Here is a 20442-nt window from a genome sequence, read left to right on the forward strand (position 1 = left end):
ATGACCGGCATTGCAAAAAGAAAAAAAAGAATCATGCAGTCTGCCTGGTGTGGGGAGGGAACAGGCCTTTAATGCTAACAGGGGTTTTGGTAAAGTTTTTATTGATGAAATTAAGCTTTCCAAGACTTTTAGGTAATCGCTCGAGCTGTAGAAAGGTAGCTTGGGTCAGATCTTCTCTCTTTAACTCCTAGGGACAACTTTTGCGGGCTCCCATAGAAGTGCATTAGTCATTCAACTTTGTGCGCATGAGCTCATCCCTAGGGAAGAGCATCCTTCCCCGAGCCAAAGAGCTTATTACAACTGCTGCTGCTCTGGATACGCATTAAGGTTGTAACTGGAAGGCGGCAGAGCAAGAAGTACGATTTCTGCTGGGTCTGTTAAACCAACGCAGCTGTGTCACTGCCAGTACTGACTGAAAACCAGCAGGATGTAAAGGGAGAAAGCCCCCCACAAAAATCTATTAAAACGAGCCACGACCACAATACTGATGTGGTAAGTCAGGGCAATATGCAAATGGCTGCGTGTCCCAGAAACCCTAATCCTATCAAGAATGCAGAAGACGTTAATTTGACCATCTTTCACAGCTCATAAATCTATCTGTAGCAAAGCCGGGCTGCCAGATGTCATCCAGCAGCGCGGCTTTGAGGCTGGCAGCCTCAGCAGCAACGCCTGATCATGCCTCAGTAAAGCCCAATAAAGAGCATTGTTTGTGTGGCCTGAGAGCAGCTTCTCAGGTTTTGCTACAATAGAGGAAAACAGTGGGAAACGGGGATGACTGATTGGCAGAACTGGTGGTCTCGCTTGCGCCGCTTTCCCCATACGGAGCTATAGATTTCACGTGCATTTTACGTTGTTAGTATGCAGATAAATTAATCTTGTTCTTAACAATTAGCAGTATAGGCTCCTCAACTTAATTTCTCGAATCCTAAACTATAAATACAAGCTGGACATAGTTCCTTTTCTCTCGGGCAGACACTCCTTATTTACTTGAAACTACTTAAAACGGCAAACAGCTCTTGTTATGATGTGATCGTACTCTTACGATTTAGCATCGAGAATAGAAACATCCTATTCCGAAGCAAGCAAAGTTCTCTGCATCAAAGACCTCTAGAAATAAAAACTGACTTCATCCTTCTCAAATACAAGGTTTAAAATTACCAGCTGCAATTTAGTTTCTTTAGTATCAACCAGGATTAATCTAACTTGCTTTTACAGGGTCTGTATCAAAGTGGTATTTTTGTGTGAAGTTACCCTGGCGCGAGGGGGATAAACCTCACTTTTTTCTAAACCGAAATGCCTTTCGGCTTCTCACTGGATATTGTGACTATCACAGAACTCTGGGTCCAATCACCTTGTTACAGAATTGGCTGAAAAAAGAAACCAGGCAAAATTATAGAGAATGCTGTAGAGAAACGTCCGTGGAGAAACAGGAATTTCCAACATACCAGATACCAGCATTTCCGATACCGGGCTGTCCGCTATCTATAGGTACAGAGATCCTCATGGAAACTGCTGTTTGGTTAGGACATGTCATCACTCAAACATTTCAGATCACAAAGCTCCAGCCACAGAGAAGAGACTTTTAGCACATCTTCAGAGCAGGCGCAGAGTCTGTAGCAGGGCAGACTGAACCAAGAAGCCGAGGTCCCCACCGCCAGCAAGTCCCTGCGCTCTGTAACAAGGGAGAAGGTGCAAAAGGCCACCGATGAGAGCCCGCGTCTTTCAGGAGGATTCGGGCTGCAACACCATTTGTTTTGTGACACCTCCGACAGCGAGGGGCTCTGCAGCCACCTGTAGCAGTGACGATGGGCACCGCGATGGGCACCCCTCGGTACCGCTCAGGGACGAGAGGCACATCATCTGTCTGCCCGAACCTTCCTAACTACCCACAAGTCCCTCCCGATGTGAACAAGTAAAAGCTTAGCTCAGGATGTAAATTTTAGAGGTAAAATGCGTGTACAGCCTTTGCCCTACAGTATTACATGCCAAACCCCAGTCTGATCCCAGTATAAGGGAGAACTAGTGATAATGGAGTGAGGCTTTTTTTTTTTTTAGGTAGCCTCAGTTAAATAAAGTAATTCCACTGGGTTAAAAGAGACAAAATGCTAGAAGAAATAAGAAAACAGACTATAAAGTAAGCTTTAAAACTAAAGGACATACTTAATGCATTTGCTTGGGAAATCCTGGTCATGTTTTACCTCTAGAATTAGATACATCAGGGGAGAATGAATTGTGTCTGAGTTTGAGAAGGCAAACGTTCTGGTTAATAACCTTAAAATGCCTGTATTGCTGAATTAGGGTATGCATAAATATAGTTCTAATTATTTTTTTCTGGGAATAACAGAATTCTGAGGCAAATAAATGCAATTTCATTGTGTTTATAGACATGAGAAAATTCATTATGCTAAAACTGATAGGTCAGCGACTCCAAACCCACTATTTTAACAGTATTTCAAGTAGGTTGAAGATGCTGAACCAGAAACTCCCCAAAATCTGTACTGTAAAATCAGTCCAGTGAAGGAGACATATTAAGCATTATTTTAAAAAGGTTTTTTTTTCTGTTTCTTAAAGGAAAATATGTTATTTATTGATATTGCAATAAAACATCTGTAATACATAACAATGCACCCTATTACACAATTAATAATATTAAAGCTATTAATTGTACAACATCACATCATTACTCTTTTCTCTTTTCAAAAAAAATAAACACAACCAAAACTTGGTATATGAAATACTTAACTTACACATTTTGTTAAACTCCTTTACTGAAAAGCTGGCATTTTCTGGGAATGGGGAGGGAATTCTCAGAAGGCAGAAAGCCGGCATACCTAAAGCCGTAACTATTCATTTACGGACTATTTTGTACGAGCCCTTGGCTATTAAAAGTTGCCACATGTACCAGGTTCTCATATCTCTTGCAAATTATTGTCATGATTTCAGTACTTCTGCTGGACTGTTTCCCTACAGCAGACATAAGGTACTTACACATATAAAACACTCCAAAACTGGTTTTAAAGCATACCTGTGAATAAACCTTTCCGTTTACATTAAGTGTGAAACATTCCTTTTAATTGGTCCAGGTCTGAAATTACTATTATGTCTTTCTTGTATTTTACAAACACCTGTTCTTTTTATTAGGTGTTTCTGAAATTATAATTGATTCAGCGAACCTTTAAAAGCAGGTGATATCTCAGAAGTGGTGCCTTGCAATATGGTCTAATACACAACTACATAAAAAGAGCGGGTTGGCACATTTTTTTTGTCCAATCCCATCCACATCAGGTTATTCCCATTCGAATTCCCCCCCCGGGACTATTCTGCCCTGCGCTGCTGTGGCGGGTTGCCCGAGATGTGCTCGCACCAGCTCATCGTCCTGCTACCCCCTCGCGTTTCCAGTCCGATTACACAAACTCTCAGAGGCTTTTAAAGATACTTAAAATGTTTACTACGTGGCACACATAAATAGGAAACTGGATAGAAGGTTCACCTTAAAAGTTTTTTTATTTCAGAAATTCAGCAATTTGACTTACTTTTCACCACTTTTCTCTATTGTTGTCTCCTTACCAAGACACTTAGTGCCTTTCATTTTAATTTTGTGTAGGCTTTTTCAGACCTCCTGGTACACCACTGACTGCGTTTTCTCTGTTAACATATCCGCCACCACTCCGAGACGCTGTCAATCCCCCCACTCCCCTTTTTTTAAGCCCTTTTATTTTTTTTTTCCAAGGTCTGTTCTGCACCTTTAGAGATCCATCTTACTCATAACACGCTAACCTGTTCACCATTTATAGAGCTCTAGTCCCAACAGAACATTTTATTCTCTTAAAGCCTATGTTTTTGCAGCTTCTAGCGCATTTTCACATTCCTAATCTTTTGAAACAAGCTTTAGAATCAGTCCCTTTATTTTGAAGTCAGATTTCTTTGTTCGACTACTGGTTTTAGAATATTTGCATTAAATAACACTTATACTACGTGCTTCAGGGGCCTCGTTATTACTGGGACTAGGCTACCTGTGAAACTGCCCTTATTTATATAGTTTTTGTTTATTTATAAATCTTTAGGTTTTAGTAACAGCTAAGTAGGTTCTTTCCCTTAAGTAGTTCTCTCCCCAAATCCTGAATTAGACTTTATGAAAATGAGTGCTCTAATGAATATTTATTATTCAAAATGAAGCCCTTTAATACCAACCCAAATCTAACTTATTCTATTGCACGTTTGCAATTCCTCAGTAAAATACTTCTAAATAGGGAACCACTATCTATCAGGCATTGGTGATCACACAGAGATTTATTTATTTTAAGATTACACTTTTGGACTGCTTGGTAGTTCATTCTATCATTAATTAATACAATACTTAATGTAACTGCTGTCAGCTTCCACTTTGAATACATCAATAATTAAAAACTATTAGATGTAATATCCTGCTCAGTTGGACCATAAGTATTATATATGCCAATTCATTTACTGTTACTCATTTTTGCAACAAAATCAATTTTTTCCTTTATGTAATTTCAGTTCTACTTACACGCCAATCCCATTTACTTGCTTAATTTATTTACCTGCTGCTTTATCAGGCTAGTAAGAAGCTCTACTTCTGCACCCATCTATGGATCTATAATGCCCACTGCCTCACAACACTGAATACATTTCTTGTTGTGAAATAAGCTTTGAAATATATTGCTGGAAAACATTACCTTTTTGAAGAGCAGCTAGACAACATAAAGCCATACACCACTAGCCCAGAAATAAGTGACAGTTTTCAAGTCCATTTCTCAAGCTATTTCTATTAGTTTCACCATTCAATATTAATCCTTTCCCACGCGTACCAGCCTACATCTGTAAACAGTATCATCACCTGACATGAAGCTGCTTTCCCAACTATAAAATTCTCCATCATACGTTCTTAGCCACTAGTGCATTTTCTTTTGCTCCTTAATCAATTTACATCTATTTTAAATATTAAGGCTTGCAAATACTACTCCTATGACCTTTTGAAAACTCTTAATGGTCCTAACGTAAAAACTTTGCAAGTGAGTGTTCCCCTTAGCTGTGTCACTGCACATGCCTTGTGCAAGGGCATCAGGTACACTCCAATTGGACCATATAAGAAACCATCACAATCCCCTTCGCTGCTACCCATTAAGACCCCAGCTGAAACATACTTGAGTTGTGGCTGAATAAATTTAGCAGTTTTATCAAGATTACAGATGGAGAGATGGACCTGACCTCCACTTCCTCCTCTGAATTTTCTGGTTGCATTTAAATCCCCACCCCCACCTCCCCATATACATCCTACCACTAGAGAGAATCCAGGTAGATGATTTAATGTGACAGACTTCAATTTACTGGTGTGCTATCTACTGTGGTTTTCCAGCTTGTCTCTGATAATCAATGCTTCAAAACCCATGTTTTTAAGAACTATTGTACACAACATTTGCCTTCAGTTTTTAAATCTTATTTCTTTTTCTTGCACACATTATTTCCCAGGTCTAATGCTAAAGTTTTGAATTGGCTGCAACTTTCTCCTCCTAAACATGCGTTCTTCTCAAGAAGAGCTATTTTGAAATTCCTGTAATGCCTACACATCAACACTTGTTTTCTGTTTTTACTCAAACATAAGTTTGGAAGTTGATGTACCATGATTATCTTGGCCATTCCTAATAATTATATTAGTTATTCCTATCATAACTTTTCAGTGCTTGTAGAACTTGCCTTCCTTTCTTTACAAGTTATTAGTTCTTTTATCATCTCTCCCCTCCTGTCTTCTCTCAGTTACCAACCGTGCCCCTTTTTAGGGCAGAACAAGATAACTACAAACCCGCCGTCTACATGCTTTTTCTTTTTATCTTGCATTCTGTTGTGGCTGCTGGCAACTTTTTCTGATCTAGGGAGCCACAGGCCGGGGGAAGAAACCCCTTGATACTCTCACAAGTACCACTGCTTACGCTTGCTGGAGAGGGGCAGAGAGGGGCACAGACCTCCCTCCGCACCCTGGACTATAGCACTTCCCTTGCTGACACCTTCTCCACCTCCTATTGCAACTTCAATGGGTGCAGGAAAAGCACAGCTCCAGGAACCACGGAGGGGCAGACCTCAGGCAGTCTGATTTTCCAGCTGGCTGAAGGTGAGAAAGCAGCCTTTGCAGTGTTGTTGCGTTAGATGAGTACAAATTAAGCCTTTATACTTTTTTAACAAGAGGGCAGAAGGCAAGCCACCCATGGAATTCTGTTGTTGTTTCCAAAACCTGTTGTATTACATTAAGTTCAGGAGATCGGCAGAAGAAGGGGAAATGGCTCCTAGGCTGCTCTTCACTGACAATGGTGGTCTGCTGGAACAGTCACTTTTTTCACTTTTTTCCTGGTGAATAAAGTGAGAGTGAGCAAGTATGTGTGTGTACTCATATATACACACATATGTATACACACACAGCATGGGGTTTAATGAGCAAGTTCAGGGTAGAAAAGACAGGGGCAACTCCTTTTATACAGTTATTTCCATGCAAAATTAGTGCCAACATACCTCTTGAACATGCATTGTACGTATAATCTCGTTTTTCAGTTACATATGACAGAAGAGTCTGGCTAAATTATTTTTTTAATTTCTAAGACCTAAGTTATGACTTAACTTTTAAGAAAAAAACATAACATTTTCAATTTGCTTAGTTGCAGTTGTTTTTATACTAATAACTTAAAAGTTTAAAAAACTAATGCAGAATGGAAAGTTAAATTTTAATGTTTTAAAACCTAGATTGCTTCTGAAAATTCCAACAATTTTATTAGAAGTTGTACTCCCAAGGTAATTTAAAGATTCTCATCACCCTCGATCTTACTAAACATTTGCTTTTCTGCCCTCTAGTGCTCATACCTATTTAAACCTTGTATACAAGTCTGGTTTTGGAAACCTCCTACCACATAAGTGGTCCTACTAAAATAAAATTTTTGCTTGCTGTGATACTACAAGTGATCTAAGCACTACTTTTGTTGGTGCTCATGTACATATCATACTGCTCCCTATGCAGTTATCTGAAAGGTAAGAATTTTCAGGTTACTTTTCATTTTACAAAACCAACGTAAGGCAGTTTTCTTTTTCAGTTTTGGACCATACAATGGAGTTGCATAAATTGAAGCTTACTTCTAGATTTATTTCCAAAACGTTTTCACTGGTAGCTAAAGCTGTTAGCTGTATACCAAACCATAGTTTTCCACAGTATTTACAGTTTTTCACCCACATTAAAAGCTTTCCTATTTAATGCAATTAATTTCCCCTCTAATGATGTAGTTTGTTATAGTATAGTGCATGCTTACATTTAAAACAATGGGTTGACATACTACGTCTGTAATTACTCCCATGCTACCAAAAAAACAGTGTATTAGATTTATTTAGTGTTAAATGGATATGGAATGTTATACAGTACATGTAAAGACACTTTAAGATGAGTAAAGCAGAACTAATTGCACAAGAGATTAAAGGTTCACCTCAATAGTCAGTATTATCAAATCATTACAGCTTCCATCTTCAGAGTGCAAGGTATGTCATGCAAAAAAAACAGCTCAAAAAATCCCCAAACAGACAAAACCAACGTTGTGGTACCACTTAAAATGCTATCATACCACAATATTTTACAAGACATTAAGTGATCATTCATAGAGAATGAAGCAGTTTAGCAATAACAAAAAAGTTTTAAACATACTTAACAGATTTTGCAGGAACACCAATTCCAGCATTACTATACCTAAGGAACAGGCAACATGCCGGGAGAAAGTACCTAAAAAAATCAAAGCCTTTTTTTATTCATATTCAATGTTACTTTCTGCAAGAGTTATGCAATCTTATTATTCAGATTCCCCACATAACTGGGTAAGGTTCAATACATTTTTACATAGAGCATAATCACATAACCACCACATCAGCAAAACAATTTCATTATCTTGACCAGTTACTACATTTAAAACCATGGTATGATAACATGCCCTGCAAACAAATTGTCTTCTGGGACAGTGTCCTGTACGTAGAAATATAAAACAACTAAAATATACTCCTAACCACTTTAACCCCAAATGAACTATAATCTGTATTTACATATTTTTGAAATATGTAGGTAAAAACTGCAGATGGAAGAGAAGCAGAATGCACAAGAGAGCTACGGTAGGGCTGACTGAACTGATCAGTGCATTCAGTAACCCCGAATGAGACTGGAACAGGGGGTTGTACCATTTGTACTCTTCCTCCACCCAAGGGGTCTTATCCGGGCTACCAAAGGCAGCTGCTGCCATGGAAGAGCTGCTCATGCCGCTTATACGCTGCTCGCCCAGCTGGCCGAGCACCGGGAGCAGAACCTTGCACCCCGACCAGTTCCACTCAGCCAAAAGCACTGCAGATAAACACACTTCTACGCACCTGCTTCAACTACAGCTTGAACGTTAACATGGAAGAAACACAGGTGATGACAGGATGGTTTTTAACATTTCCACCTCGCAATACTCGTATCCTGAGGGCACCAACAGGCAGATTAATGTACTGAAATAAACATACAAAAAAGGCCAAGTTGTTTGCCCTCGTATTAGGAATAAACTATTTAACTTCCCGGCTTAAATGTAAGCAAGAAGAACGCAAGACAGACCTCCTTGAGGTTAATTTTCCAACTATATTCAAAGAAAATAATTTACTAAAACTGTAACTTGCAAGGTCTATCAGCCTTGAAGTGAGGATACAGGTTAACTATACCTATAGTTAAATAAAAACCTTCAGAAGACATTTTACAGAAATAAAATGGAACTCTAGGAAGCAGGTGGAAAAACACTTTAGTATTCAGCTGGAACATTCTATTTTCATAGCCCATCGTTCTCAAGAATGTATATTTCATAAATAAAAACACAGAACAAAAAATTTGCATATTCCATCTAAAATTGGATATTTCTAAACCTCTTCAGATAAAATTTGCTTTCTCCCTCACAAATAAGTGATAAACCCTGAAAAAAAATTGGCTTTTCAAATCTATTGTGCATGAGAAGACACAGATGAACAAACCAACATCTGGGAAAAAACATTTTGTACAAGGTTGCAGTTCTAAAACACTTATATTACAAAGCAATGTAAATAAATACCAGGCTAGTACAAAAGCTCTTATTTACAGTTTTACAAACGAAAACATTTTCAGTGTAAATGCAGTGTTTTAAAGAACACAGTATTAGTAAAATGAGTTCCTGTATAGAGCATTACAATTTCTGCTAAATTTCAATGCAGTACTGTATAAAACCATTGTCTCAAGTTAATTTTTTTTTATAATTTAAGTACAGCCAAACCCCAGTTTACACCTGGAATGGTATCTGTTAAAGTGCTGAAAAAGAGGACATTTCTGAAATTTTAGAAAAACATACTGTACATTATTAAAGCTTTATCAAGTCAAAAAATGGTATATTTTGTTCACATTTGCTACCACACCACCTGTGGATGAAATTTTTTCAACAACTCTTAATTAACAGGATGGCAGCCATTGGTATGTTTGCATCCAACGTCTGATGGTTTCCCACAAGTAATTTGTCTTAAGCTTCAGTGGCGGCTTCAGGTTTCATAATCTGGTAAGTAATCAAGTATTCTGGATAAGCCTGAAAGAGTCACACACGTATTATTTATTATGATTTTGTTTTCTGGATAAATTCAGAATGTTTGCTAGACAGGGGAAAAAATGCCAAAGAAAAAAAAGGCAAAATGTCAAAGGTATAATGCCTGGAGCATTCAGGAAACATGGATCCTTTCACCTGCAACAACAGCTGGAGTTTGTTTTCATGCAAAAGAAAGGCCTAGCACCTTCAAAGTAAGAAAAAACCCAACACGTTACACACCTTTAAAATAAAAATGTCTGAAGAAAACAAACCAAAAAGCTGTTTACCTGCTCCCCTCTGTAAATGACATATTCTGCCAATGCCAATCCATTTACACTGGGTCGCCCAGTAACTGAGTGATGTCCTGGGGGAGAATGAGCCATTTTCATAGCACTGAACTGCAGGAAAGACTTGCCCAGTGTTACACGGCAAAACAGCAGTTGCCTGTGTTAAAAAGGGAAAAAGGATCATGAATACAAAATGCTTGTGAAAAAAGCCAGAAAGACTACCTTTGTAATTTGAAACTTTTACTTGAGGAGAACAGTCAAACTTTAAAGTCACTTTAGTCACTCCTTATATTTCACAAAATTTTGAGGTTGTGTTTTGAAGTACAAAAGTGATGCTCCCCTTGGAAAAGCTCTTTAGCCTGAGGAAAGAGTTGGTAATTACATCAAAAAACGTTTATCTTAACTACTGGAAACAGCATGCTTAACAATGTACTCAAAGGCTGTCACTACCTTTTCATGGTTTGGGGTTTTTTTTTTTTGTTTGTTTTGGGGTTTTTTTTGCTTGTGGTTTTTTTTTTTTTTTTTTTTTTTTTTTTTTTTAAGTTTTCTGAGGATGCCCCCCCATCTCTCATACAAACAACATAATTCACATGTGTTCTAACACTAGATTTGTATCTGACAGCCAAATCAACATCAAGGCCAAGTGCAAACTCTAGGTCAACACAAAATACCTCATACTAGCATTTGTCAGTATGTCATGTTGTTTTCATTATAAAAAGACAGAACAAGGGTACTTATTTCTTTACATATGTACTACTGCAATGGCAATGGAATCTCAGCATTTTTGTAGATCAATGTTATGTACCATTTTGCTCAGCCAAGACTTTTGCTTTTCTAACTCTTCGCAGATGACAAATTAAAAAAACCTTCTTATTCAAAACTTTAGAAAGCATGAAAAGACTCTGACATCCTCTATAACTCGAGAAGATTATTTGAGAGTGCCAGAAAAGGGTAAGCAATATGAAAAGGGCCAGAGACTCAAGGAAGGAAACTGGAAGAACGACCTTATCCCTGTGATACCAATGCAAAACAGCATGCACACAAACACACAAAATATTCTCCCGGTTGAAATGATGGCCGCTACCGCAATTAACTCCATGAAGTCTATATTTCAGTGTGTGAAACAGCAGTGATGTGGGGGCTGACTGTTACAAAGTACATCCTCCTCAAAGAAATACAGCATCTGAATATCACTGATTTTCTCCTCCCTCTGTAACAGGCAATGGACTAAACTCTCATATTGCTGCAATCTTTCACACAAGTGACTAGCAGATCCTCTTCACTCTCTAGCTACCTAAGTCTGATTTTTACAGTAAGTTAAGGACAAAGGTTTGGTTAAATGCACTGAAGATAGTCAGAGGTTCCTTAAGACTTAAACATCAAAGTTTTCTGAAAGTCTCTCTGAGGCCCAGCATATAGAGAACGCTGAGAAGGTTTGGTTACCAAGCAAATCTTTCTTCAGAGAGAGAGACTCTGCTGACTTATGGTCTGTAAGACCATATACAAAGGCAAAATCAGATTCTTTTGAATGACTTACCTGTGGCAAACGTAACAAGATCTATCTTTGTGAATTGGACATCCAGTGCCACCTCCAATTCCATACACATACTGATTGCTTTTGGAAGAATTTTCAGCAAAATAAATCCCAGCTCCAAACATGCCGCCTATATAGGCATGTCTCTCATCAAAGCCCTTGTGAATGATTGCATTCACAAACGGGGAGCCTAAGAGAAAGGAAGTAAAATATTGAAAATACAAAAATCTGTATACTGTATGTGTCACATTTCAGTCATCCATTCCCAAAGTCTTGTTTGTACAGTTTTTCCTACACATACAAGGAAATCAATCTCCAGAAATTCTGACCTTAGATTTACACAGGCAATTTGCTAGAGGTATTTTACAAATGACAGTAGCTGGTAAGTGTACATTTTTAACAAAGATTTACGAAGGATAATATCTGAGACAACTCCTGCTGCGAGAGAAGGCTCTATGAATCTGCACTTCCTTTGGCAAAGCTTTATTCTAACCAAGATTCATTGAATGCATTGCTACACAAATCCTGTCTTCTTCCTAACACTAAGTAGATTGCATTTACATAGCAATAATTGTAAACCTATATTTATTTACTTGCAATGATCATAAAATTTAGCCTTAAAGAATAGTCTGTTCAAAATGGTTGGATTCTCCATCTCAAGACACCTGACACCTATTAATTTTCACCAAAAGTGCAGGATTTTTTAGTAAGGATTTTTATAACAGTATATATAAATATGAAAGCACCTTTAGAGAAAAGCTGTTCTAAGAGAACATGGCATTTCAGTTACATTGAGAATTACAGTGAAAATAATGCAAAGCCTTATCCTCCAGCCTAAAGATGATAAAACCATACATGAAGCAGAACAACATTCCAGATGAGAATGAAAAAGACCTATGACAATTGCTTGTCATCTTCTGCAAATGGCATCTGGTTAAAGACATATGTTAATGCTTAAAAAAAAACATATAAAGACTTAAATAACCCCCCTCCAACACTCATAAGGCATTAAATTGCTTTGTTCCAGGGATAATTTTGTTATTATCTAACTAATTTGAAAGACTTTCCTTTAAAGACAGGTCATTCCATTAAGAGGCCACTTCCTCTTACAGGGGTACAGACCACAGTCAAAAGACAGGATTTAGATATCTACAAGTTTGGGCAAGCAGTTAATTATTGTGTTATTGCTGCTTCCAACAGTAATGCATTATGTTGGGAACTATGAAGCTCTCATTGTAAGGATATACCGTGAACTCACTTAATTTGCTCGTCAGGACAAACCACGTATTTGTGCACAGGAGAGACTTCAATTGGCTTTAATTTGCTAATTATAAGCTATCTCTTCTGGAATGATGAACAAGAACTAAATTATCAAATTGTAAAAACAAGAAAGCAAAAAAATCCCACCCCAAACCCCAAAACAACCTATCGCAGAATAAAGTTTAACTCTTAATCATTTTGTTCATACAGCTGATAAAACAGAATTAGCTTAACCAAGGAGAAGCCACGCCCCTCAGTCTCCATTCATAATTGCTAAAATGTTTTCACTTCGAACTTTGAAGTCTCCTTTAGGGAGAGACAAGGAGACGCAAATTTCAGAAGAAAGATGCAGTGTGTTATATGCCCTCATTGTGACATATACATACACTTGTTCATATAAAATTAATGCAAAACCTAGAACCTATTTCCATTGAGAAAATTTACTTTATTTGAGCTAGCAGAAACCCTCCAATAAAAAGTGTTGATGGTGAAACAAATTCACAAGGTGCATCTCAATATCTCACCATGAAACAGCATCCTTTCGTTAGCATGGTTATGATTCTCTTCAGAGACCTCTTTCCTCCTGTGAGTATACCTTTCCCATAGTTTTTTGTTGCACACTTTCTGAATCTGAAACAGTAAAAAATGTAAGTTCCATCCTGAAACTGAAAACTTCGGTTTGCTTTACTTGACAGATGTTTAACCTATAGCAGCTTTACCACAGTACACTTACATTGCCACTTAAACAAGAATACTTTCCTTAGAACTAAATTCAATACAAATTCTCTAACCTATCCTGCAGAAGTTGTAGCGTAACTTAAGTAAATCATAATTATATGCTTAATTAAGAATCAATTAATTTTAAATATTTGTTGAGCAATACTACTTAGTTTAAATTTAGCAGGCTTAGTCACAGTTCTACTGGAGCATCACTCCAGTATCACTTGATGCCAAACCACTAGTAAAAAGATCATCCAGTAAAATTAAGAAGTGTCTTCCCATCAAGACTTCTAGAATGCTTTTAAAAGAAACTAAATTATGTGTGTAGATATAGCATATTAGTTCTACTGGGAAAACTGTTACATCAGTTCAGAATAAAACTTAGTAGTACTTACTTGCAAATCAAAATCTCTATCATTTTAATGAAAAGGACCATTTCTTCCGGAAAAACAATATGAATGGAAACCAAAATTCCACTGAATTATTTAAAGCAAAGTTGTCTACTGCCTGGTGTTCTAAGCTTCTTTTTTAAAAGCAAGCCAAAATAGGTACCCTTATTACCAGACTTCAAGAGTTTTGCTTTCACTTCTTGCTGTTTTTTCCCCTGCCATTCCCTCAACAGAAACCTTTTGTTTCCTATAAACCCTTCTGTCTCTTTCTTCAAACATCCTGCAGTTTTCTGTGGGTCCTGCTATGTCAATTTCTCATAAAATTTCTTAATGACTATTCCCTCATAAGCAGTTTTTCCATATAATCTTACTTTTTGAATTTTCCTGTGCATGTCTCAGAACGGCACATCTTATCACATTATGGAACTCAACAAACACATATAGAACATTTTCTGGACATTTTATTTACAGTCAAAACTCTTAAAGTTGTAAACATTGACCATAAAAATAAAACAGCTACCTTTAAGATGTTGTATCTATTGAAGACTCCGCCAGCATGTCCTCCATCTCTATGCTCTCGGACAGTACTCTGCATCTGAAGATTGAGAATTTTAAGGAGGATCAGTTTGCTTCAGCACACATTGAAAACACATATCCTTCACACAGTCAAATAATCAAAAGAACTAATTCTGTCTTAGAAAAATAAAAAAACATACATGGAATTTTTAGGCAATGACTATGTTAAGTAATGGCAGATTTTGTGGATGCACATGAACAGGTTTAACATTTTTAAAAAAAAAAAAAAAAGCCATATGTTGAATAGTCCAAGGTCTAGCTTTCAAATTGACAAAGATTGTCATTAACCTATTTAAAATATTGCTTCTTCAGAATTTTTTTTCTGCGCGATTATGACACTTCGCAACAAACTGACTTAAAGCTGTGTATTAACAGACAGGCCATTGGTAGTATAGAATTTATATGTTATGTCAAAAAGCTTTTCTATATAGCAGAGGTTTTAAAAATACTACAAGCTGTAATAATATAAGAAAAAATTATGGATGTCACGAGCACAGATTATAAGTGGTGCAAAGTTGAAAATCTGGAGTATCCTTATGCAAGTTTTTCTTAGACTCAGAGATGTTTATTGCACCGTTAAATTGTCTAGCAATACTACTTTATCTACTTCTTTAGTCGAAATAACAATACTGAGAGACTACAAAGGAAGGCATACCTCTTCTTCTACTGATTGAAATTCCTTATCTTCAGTGGAAAGATCTATGAGAATAGTTCCACTACCAGCAGTATTTAGAGTCAGGTATGGGTTAAGTCCTGTGAATATTACAAAACACAACAGTTTCAGAAACTGCTTTAAGACTGTTGATTTGGAATGATAACCAGTAAGAGATTTTTCTTTTTAAAGGAACCATTTTCTCAAAACTCAGTTTAGCTGCTAAGGAAGGCAGAGATTACCAATGACTTTAATTGCCTTCCATCAGCCACGTACAGTTTTGCAGATGTCAAAGTGCGATCCCTCAAATCATTTCATTAGTTTCAAACAAACTTTTTCAGCACCTCTGTTTAACTTTTACCCATACATTACCATGCACACACTATAAATGCCATGAGAAGCACAGCAGCTGGGTCTGGATGAAGATCAACAGCAATCATTTTCATTGATCTATGGATACTAATCAATCACTCTCTCAAAAAGAATAAACATTTCAGACGCACTAACCCATTTATCTGTGCTTAGCTCAGATGTACGCGACAGGGAAACTATATGTAAGTAGTTGCTTACGTAAGAGTTCATTTCAACCCTAGGCAGTGAACCAGTGAGCAACCTGTCCCTGTACAGGGTCCATGACTGCTGATGGCAATGGCATCACAAACAAGAGAATTGACTTGAAGCGCTAATTCCATAAGAATACTTTTCCCCTGGATCATGCAGAAAGAGCTGACAGAAGAACTAAGGTAGTCTGTGAACCTAAAAGGCCTGAGCCTGATATTGAATGCTTAAAGGAAAGTTCTTTATCATACCAAATATGCCAAAAAAAAAAATCTGGAATTTTACACAGAATCCATTGCCAATTTACATACAGACTCCAATCACAACTGGCAAGTAATGAGAATGTAATTACTGGACATAAGAATACAAAGACAGTGTATGAGAGGTGTGTTTTTGCCCACGGCCTTCCCAGACAACTACCAGGTGACCAGAGTTAGATACTGGGTTTGTCATAATCTCTCTAGAAAGGAATGATGTGGGAAAAAGGGAAATTAAGAGATTAATCCACAGTCAGGAACCTCAGGTTAGCAGTGTCCAACTGGAATAGAGTGTTCAGGAACATGAAATTCTGGCAAGAAAGCACCAAAATAAAGCACTTCCACAAAAGCCCTATAAACCTCGAAATAATGGCTATACTGTGTTCATAAAGAGATGTCAAAATACGAATGCAAACATACTTGAGTGTAAGAGCACAACAGCAAGATATAGAAAATTGACAAAACAACCAAATGACAACAATCCTCCCTTCCCCAAAAGCACACCCTAGAAAAAAAATTGAGCTGTTGAAATATTCATTTTAAGTACTTAAGTGGTTAATGTTACAAATGAAAACGTCAAGCCTTTTATGGCAAGACAGCAAGAGTCTAGAAAGAATGGGGGTGGGAGCAGTGAAGAATTTAGATGGTTGGCATTCTGTCTATATACAGACATATTGAAATCTGTACAGATACACATACGCTTAAAAATACATAGTCCTACTTGGAAGGCAAAACCAGTATATCATTACTAGTTGTGTAAACATAGAACTTAAACAGGACATGAGGCTGAAATACCTTAAAAGTAACTTCTATCCAAAATACTCAATGAATCTGTCAAAAAGCATCTGATGAGAAAATTATGAAGATTCGCTTTAATACTTCATTACTAGGAAAAGGATTACCTTAAAGGTTGGTTAATAGTGTTTAAAGGAGCAAAAAAAATAATTTAGAACTTGGGATAATGACTCTCATTAATACGGAGTGCAGATTTTAGAATGAGAATTCACAGATGGTGTCTCAAGAGGGGAAAAGTCCTACCAATTCTAACTAATCTATCCAATTTCTATGAAACACAGCAAAACAATAGTAAGTGATGTTTCAGTGAGACAAGGAGGAAAAAAAGGTTTGTGTTTTTTTTTTTTTTTGTCTCTTATACAGCCATAGTTGAATGAAGCATACTATTCCCAGGATTGTGCTGGTATCAACAGTGCTGCACAATTAAAGAGGCTTTAACATAAACTTCAATACAAGCTGAAGCTGTTAGACAAAGCAATTATGTTAATTTTGGTTCACTGGAAGCACAACAACTGTATTTTTAAAGGGAAGTATATATAAGAATTTCAGCTGCCTTTCTGAGAGTGTAAACACAGAAATCTTTTGCAGAACCCAATGGAACAGTACATAACAGGCCCTAACCCATCAACAGAGAATGTGCTCTGCTCTCCGGAGTGCTCCAATAAAGATAAACACTGCCCACCTCAAAAAGCTTACAATCATTTTGCACTAGATCTACACTTCGGACCTAAGTAAACACGAAATAGTGACCACAAAGAAAAGAAAAGATTAGAGAACTGAAAGGAAAGATTCACAGTAATTTACAGCACAAATGAAAGCACTTAAGTTTCAAGTCAGAAGATATCCTTATCAATTGGAGTACCATTTTCTAGTACAAGTTTTATCAGTTCTTTTTAATGAGATACAACTTGGCATAATCGAAAGCATTTAGAAAAATGGATTCTATAAAGGCAACATTATATAATAATTTGAAACAAGTATATACCTTGCTGTCCAGAAATGAGTCTTTCAACTCCTTTAATGATTTTATGCCTATGGCCATAAGCATTAATTCCAATTTCCTTCAATTCCTTGTGTCCCATTTCAACCAATACATCCAGTGTTATCTATAATGAAAGCAACACCATTATTTTGTACAACAGCATAAACAGACTAGAACAGCTGCCAATGACAGTGAAAATATACCTCACAATAGTTGAGATAAAAAGCAAGTGTGAAAAGAACATGAACATTGGAGGCTTTAGCGTATTATTCTCATACTTTATTTTTACTCAACTGTTTTCTCCAAACTTTTGTCTCTAAATAAATGTGCTACGAACTATAATCATGTAATTCATATTGCTTTCAAGGATCATGTTTCTGATTGAGAAATGCAATTGTCTAGATGTATTCAAGCCAACAGAAACAAACCCAGACATTGCTAATCAACACTGACTACTTACTTAATCCACCATTCATACTACTGAAAGGAAACATGTCTACACTCTCAAACAGATACAGACATTATTGCCACCAGTTTTTATATATACATATGTTTTAATATATATAGTATATATCAACTAAAAAAAATCATTACACTCCTTTCTTTCATTCCACTCCTTTTGACATTCACTCATTTTAAATCCGCCTCAGTATGTTATTCTAAACAGTCAGTATTTATTCCCTTGCTTTCTAGCTTAGTGTCTCGAAATAAATATAGCTACTTACCTGTTCTCTCTCAAATATGTCAATTAGATGTTCAAGGCCAAGGTTCCGCACAAACTGATTTATGCTAAAATCTACACCTGAAACTGGTTAAGAAGAAAAACTCAAAATGAACATTCATACATGTATTGTAAATTAAAATATACAGATCTCTCAATAATGAGAGACAGAAATTCCTGGTCTTCTGACAATGGGGAATAAATATCTGTATCACTAACCAGGGGCAACTATTACTTAACTTACTCTAGTACTCTAAGATTTCTATCTCTCCCAAGAGCAGTCTTTGTGCTCCCATGATCTATGCAACTAACCAGCTACCACAAATGCATGTTTAAACAGAAAATATTTTGAGAATTAAAACATTACAGAAGTAACCTTTTCAAGATACCTGATCTAAGAATAGCCTCTTAGAAACTACATAAAGTTTGTAGTAAAAAACTGCTTGGTATGGAGCCAAATTTCATTTGACTTCTCTTTTTAAACACAATTCGCCACTTTGGTTCTGTGCAGCAAAAAGGAACATTCTAAAGATTCTGTAAGGGGAAAGTACTAAAATCTTATACTGCAAGACTCTTGGACCTCTGTCCCTCATTAACGACATACATCATAAGGAATAGGAATACTGCACACGTCATAGTAGCTGCGTGCATCTGCGGGAAACTTCACACTTGTGTATTGTTTTTACCATATGGTAGAAAATGTTATTCATTCCTAACTGAGAAAGCCTCACCTTCTTTTTTCTCCAGAACAGTAGCTCCCTCTGCACTGTTTGTACCAACAACAGATGGAAGTTCAGAAAAACTACCCGACAAGTTGTCAAGACTACTTGCAGCAGACAGACTGGATGGACTGGATGGAACAGAAGACAGGGAATCACTTGTAGAACCTGTAGTCTGAGACACACTTATAACCTGAGGTTTGTAGCAAGTCGGTAAGGCGGAGGGAGGCATTGCTGCTGTCAGTAATGCGCTGACATCATCTGCCTAAATAGGAGAAAACAATTTATTAAGACAGAGGAACACTTTTCACAGAATCACAGAGTTATCAGAGTTGGAAGGGACCTCTAGAGATCATCTAGTCCAACTCCCCTGCTAAAGCAGGATTGCCCAGAGCACATTACTCAGGACTGCTTTTACACAATGCTTTTTTTCCTGGAATGTATTATCATTATTACAGACTTCGAAGGTATACTGCAAAATAAATAAATGAACGTTGGAAAAATATGCATTTTACAATGCAGTTTATAAACGGCCTTTTGCACCAACAGCATACATGAAACCGTAAAAATGTTTATAAATAAAAGCTATAATATGATAAAAAGTAGATGTCAATATTTCTAAAAGAACTTTAGAGACAGTTAAACAGAATTCATTTTCTAGGAAAAACAAACAAAAGCTTCTATTGGCAACCATTATTTATGAAGCAAAACAGTTACTGTGAGTGTAGCTCTGAACTGTATTATAATATTTAAAAAAAACCCCAAACACTTAACAGCCATAAAGTTTCCTGAATTTACGTTGCTACAAAGTTTGGTCATGTTTTATTGCCACAGTTTTTGTTATTAGTCAAACTGTAAGTACCAAATTAAAAGCATCAAATTATAAGCATGAATTCCTTTTGTTGGCGGTTGTTTTTTTTCCCCACTCCATCCTGAAATAAGAAGCCTTGAGTATGAAAATAAAGAAGGTTTATAAAGGCTCTACTGAGTTTTCTTACCAGGCATGTATAAACAACAGAGAAACCGCAGTATTTTAAATTTTGCAGAAGTTGCCATATTACTATATATTTTTTTTAAAGGATAGTTCTTAATTGAGCTGCCACAAATGGCAGGTAAGTACGGAATTCCCAAGAGCATCATCACTTACAGTGACCAGATCCAATGGTGTTTGTCCTTCCTGGTTTTTCAGAGTAGGATCAGCCCCGTGTGCCAGTAACAAGGCACAAAGCTGCGTCCTTCCTTTCTGGGCTGCTTCATGCAGAGGTGTGAAAGCCCATTTGTCCGTAGCATTCACACATGCGTTATACTTTATAAGTAAAGCTGCTACATCAACATGCTGGAAAATAAACACACCTGTTAAATTTCACAGTACCACAGTGTATTAAAC

The 20442-nt window shown here is 36.9% G+C and overlaps 1 protein-coding gene across 1 annotated transcript in view; it reads right to left on the bottom strand.

Annotated features, from left to right (window-relative positions):
- Positions 1–2573: 2573 nt before the first annotated feature.
- The window catches only part of TNKS2 (tankyrase 2), a gene marked incomplete at its 5' end in the record, with an annotated part of 37629 nt that continues 19760 nt past the window's right edge, over positions 2574–20442 (bottom strand). The window contains 11 exons of the mRNA XM_082486326.1: positions 2574–6360; positions 7694–9608; positions 9893–10049; positions 11430–11616; positions 13211–13316; positions 14316–14390; positions 15027–15124; positions 17619–17739; positions 18341–18423; positions 19068–19320; positions 20203–20391. Of these exons, the coding sequence (XP_082342452.1) occupies positions 9546–9608; positions 9893–10049; positions 11430–11616; positions 13211–13316; positions 14316–14390; positions 15027–15124; positions 17619–17739; positions 18341–18423; positions 19068–19320; positions 20203–20391 (1332 nt within the window). The 3' untranslated portion in view covers positions 2574–6360; positions 7694–9545. The remainder of the gene's footprint in view (positions 6361–7693; positions 9609–9892; positions 10050–11429; positions 11617–13210; positions 13317–14315; positions 14391–15026; positions 15125–17618; positions 17740–18340; positions 18424–19067; positions 19321–20202; positions 20392–20442) is intronic.

This window comes from Vanellus vanellus (genome assembly GCF_965231255.1).
Source record: "Vanellus vanellus genome assembly, chromosome: 7".
Taxonomy (NCBI): domain Eukaryota; kingdom Metazoa; phylum Chordata; class Aves; order Charadriiformes; family Charadriidae; genus Vanellus; species Vanellus vanellus.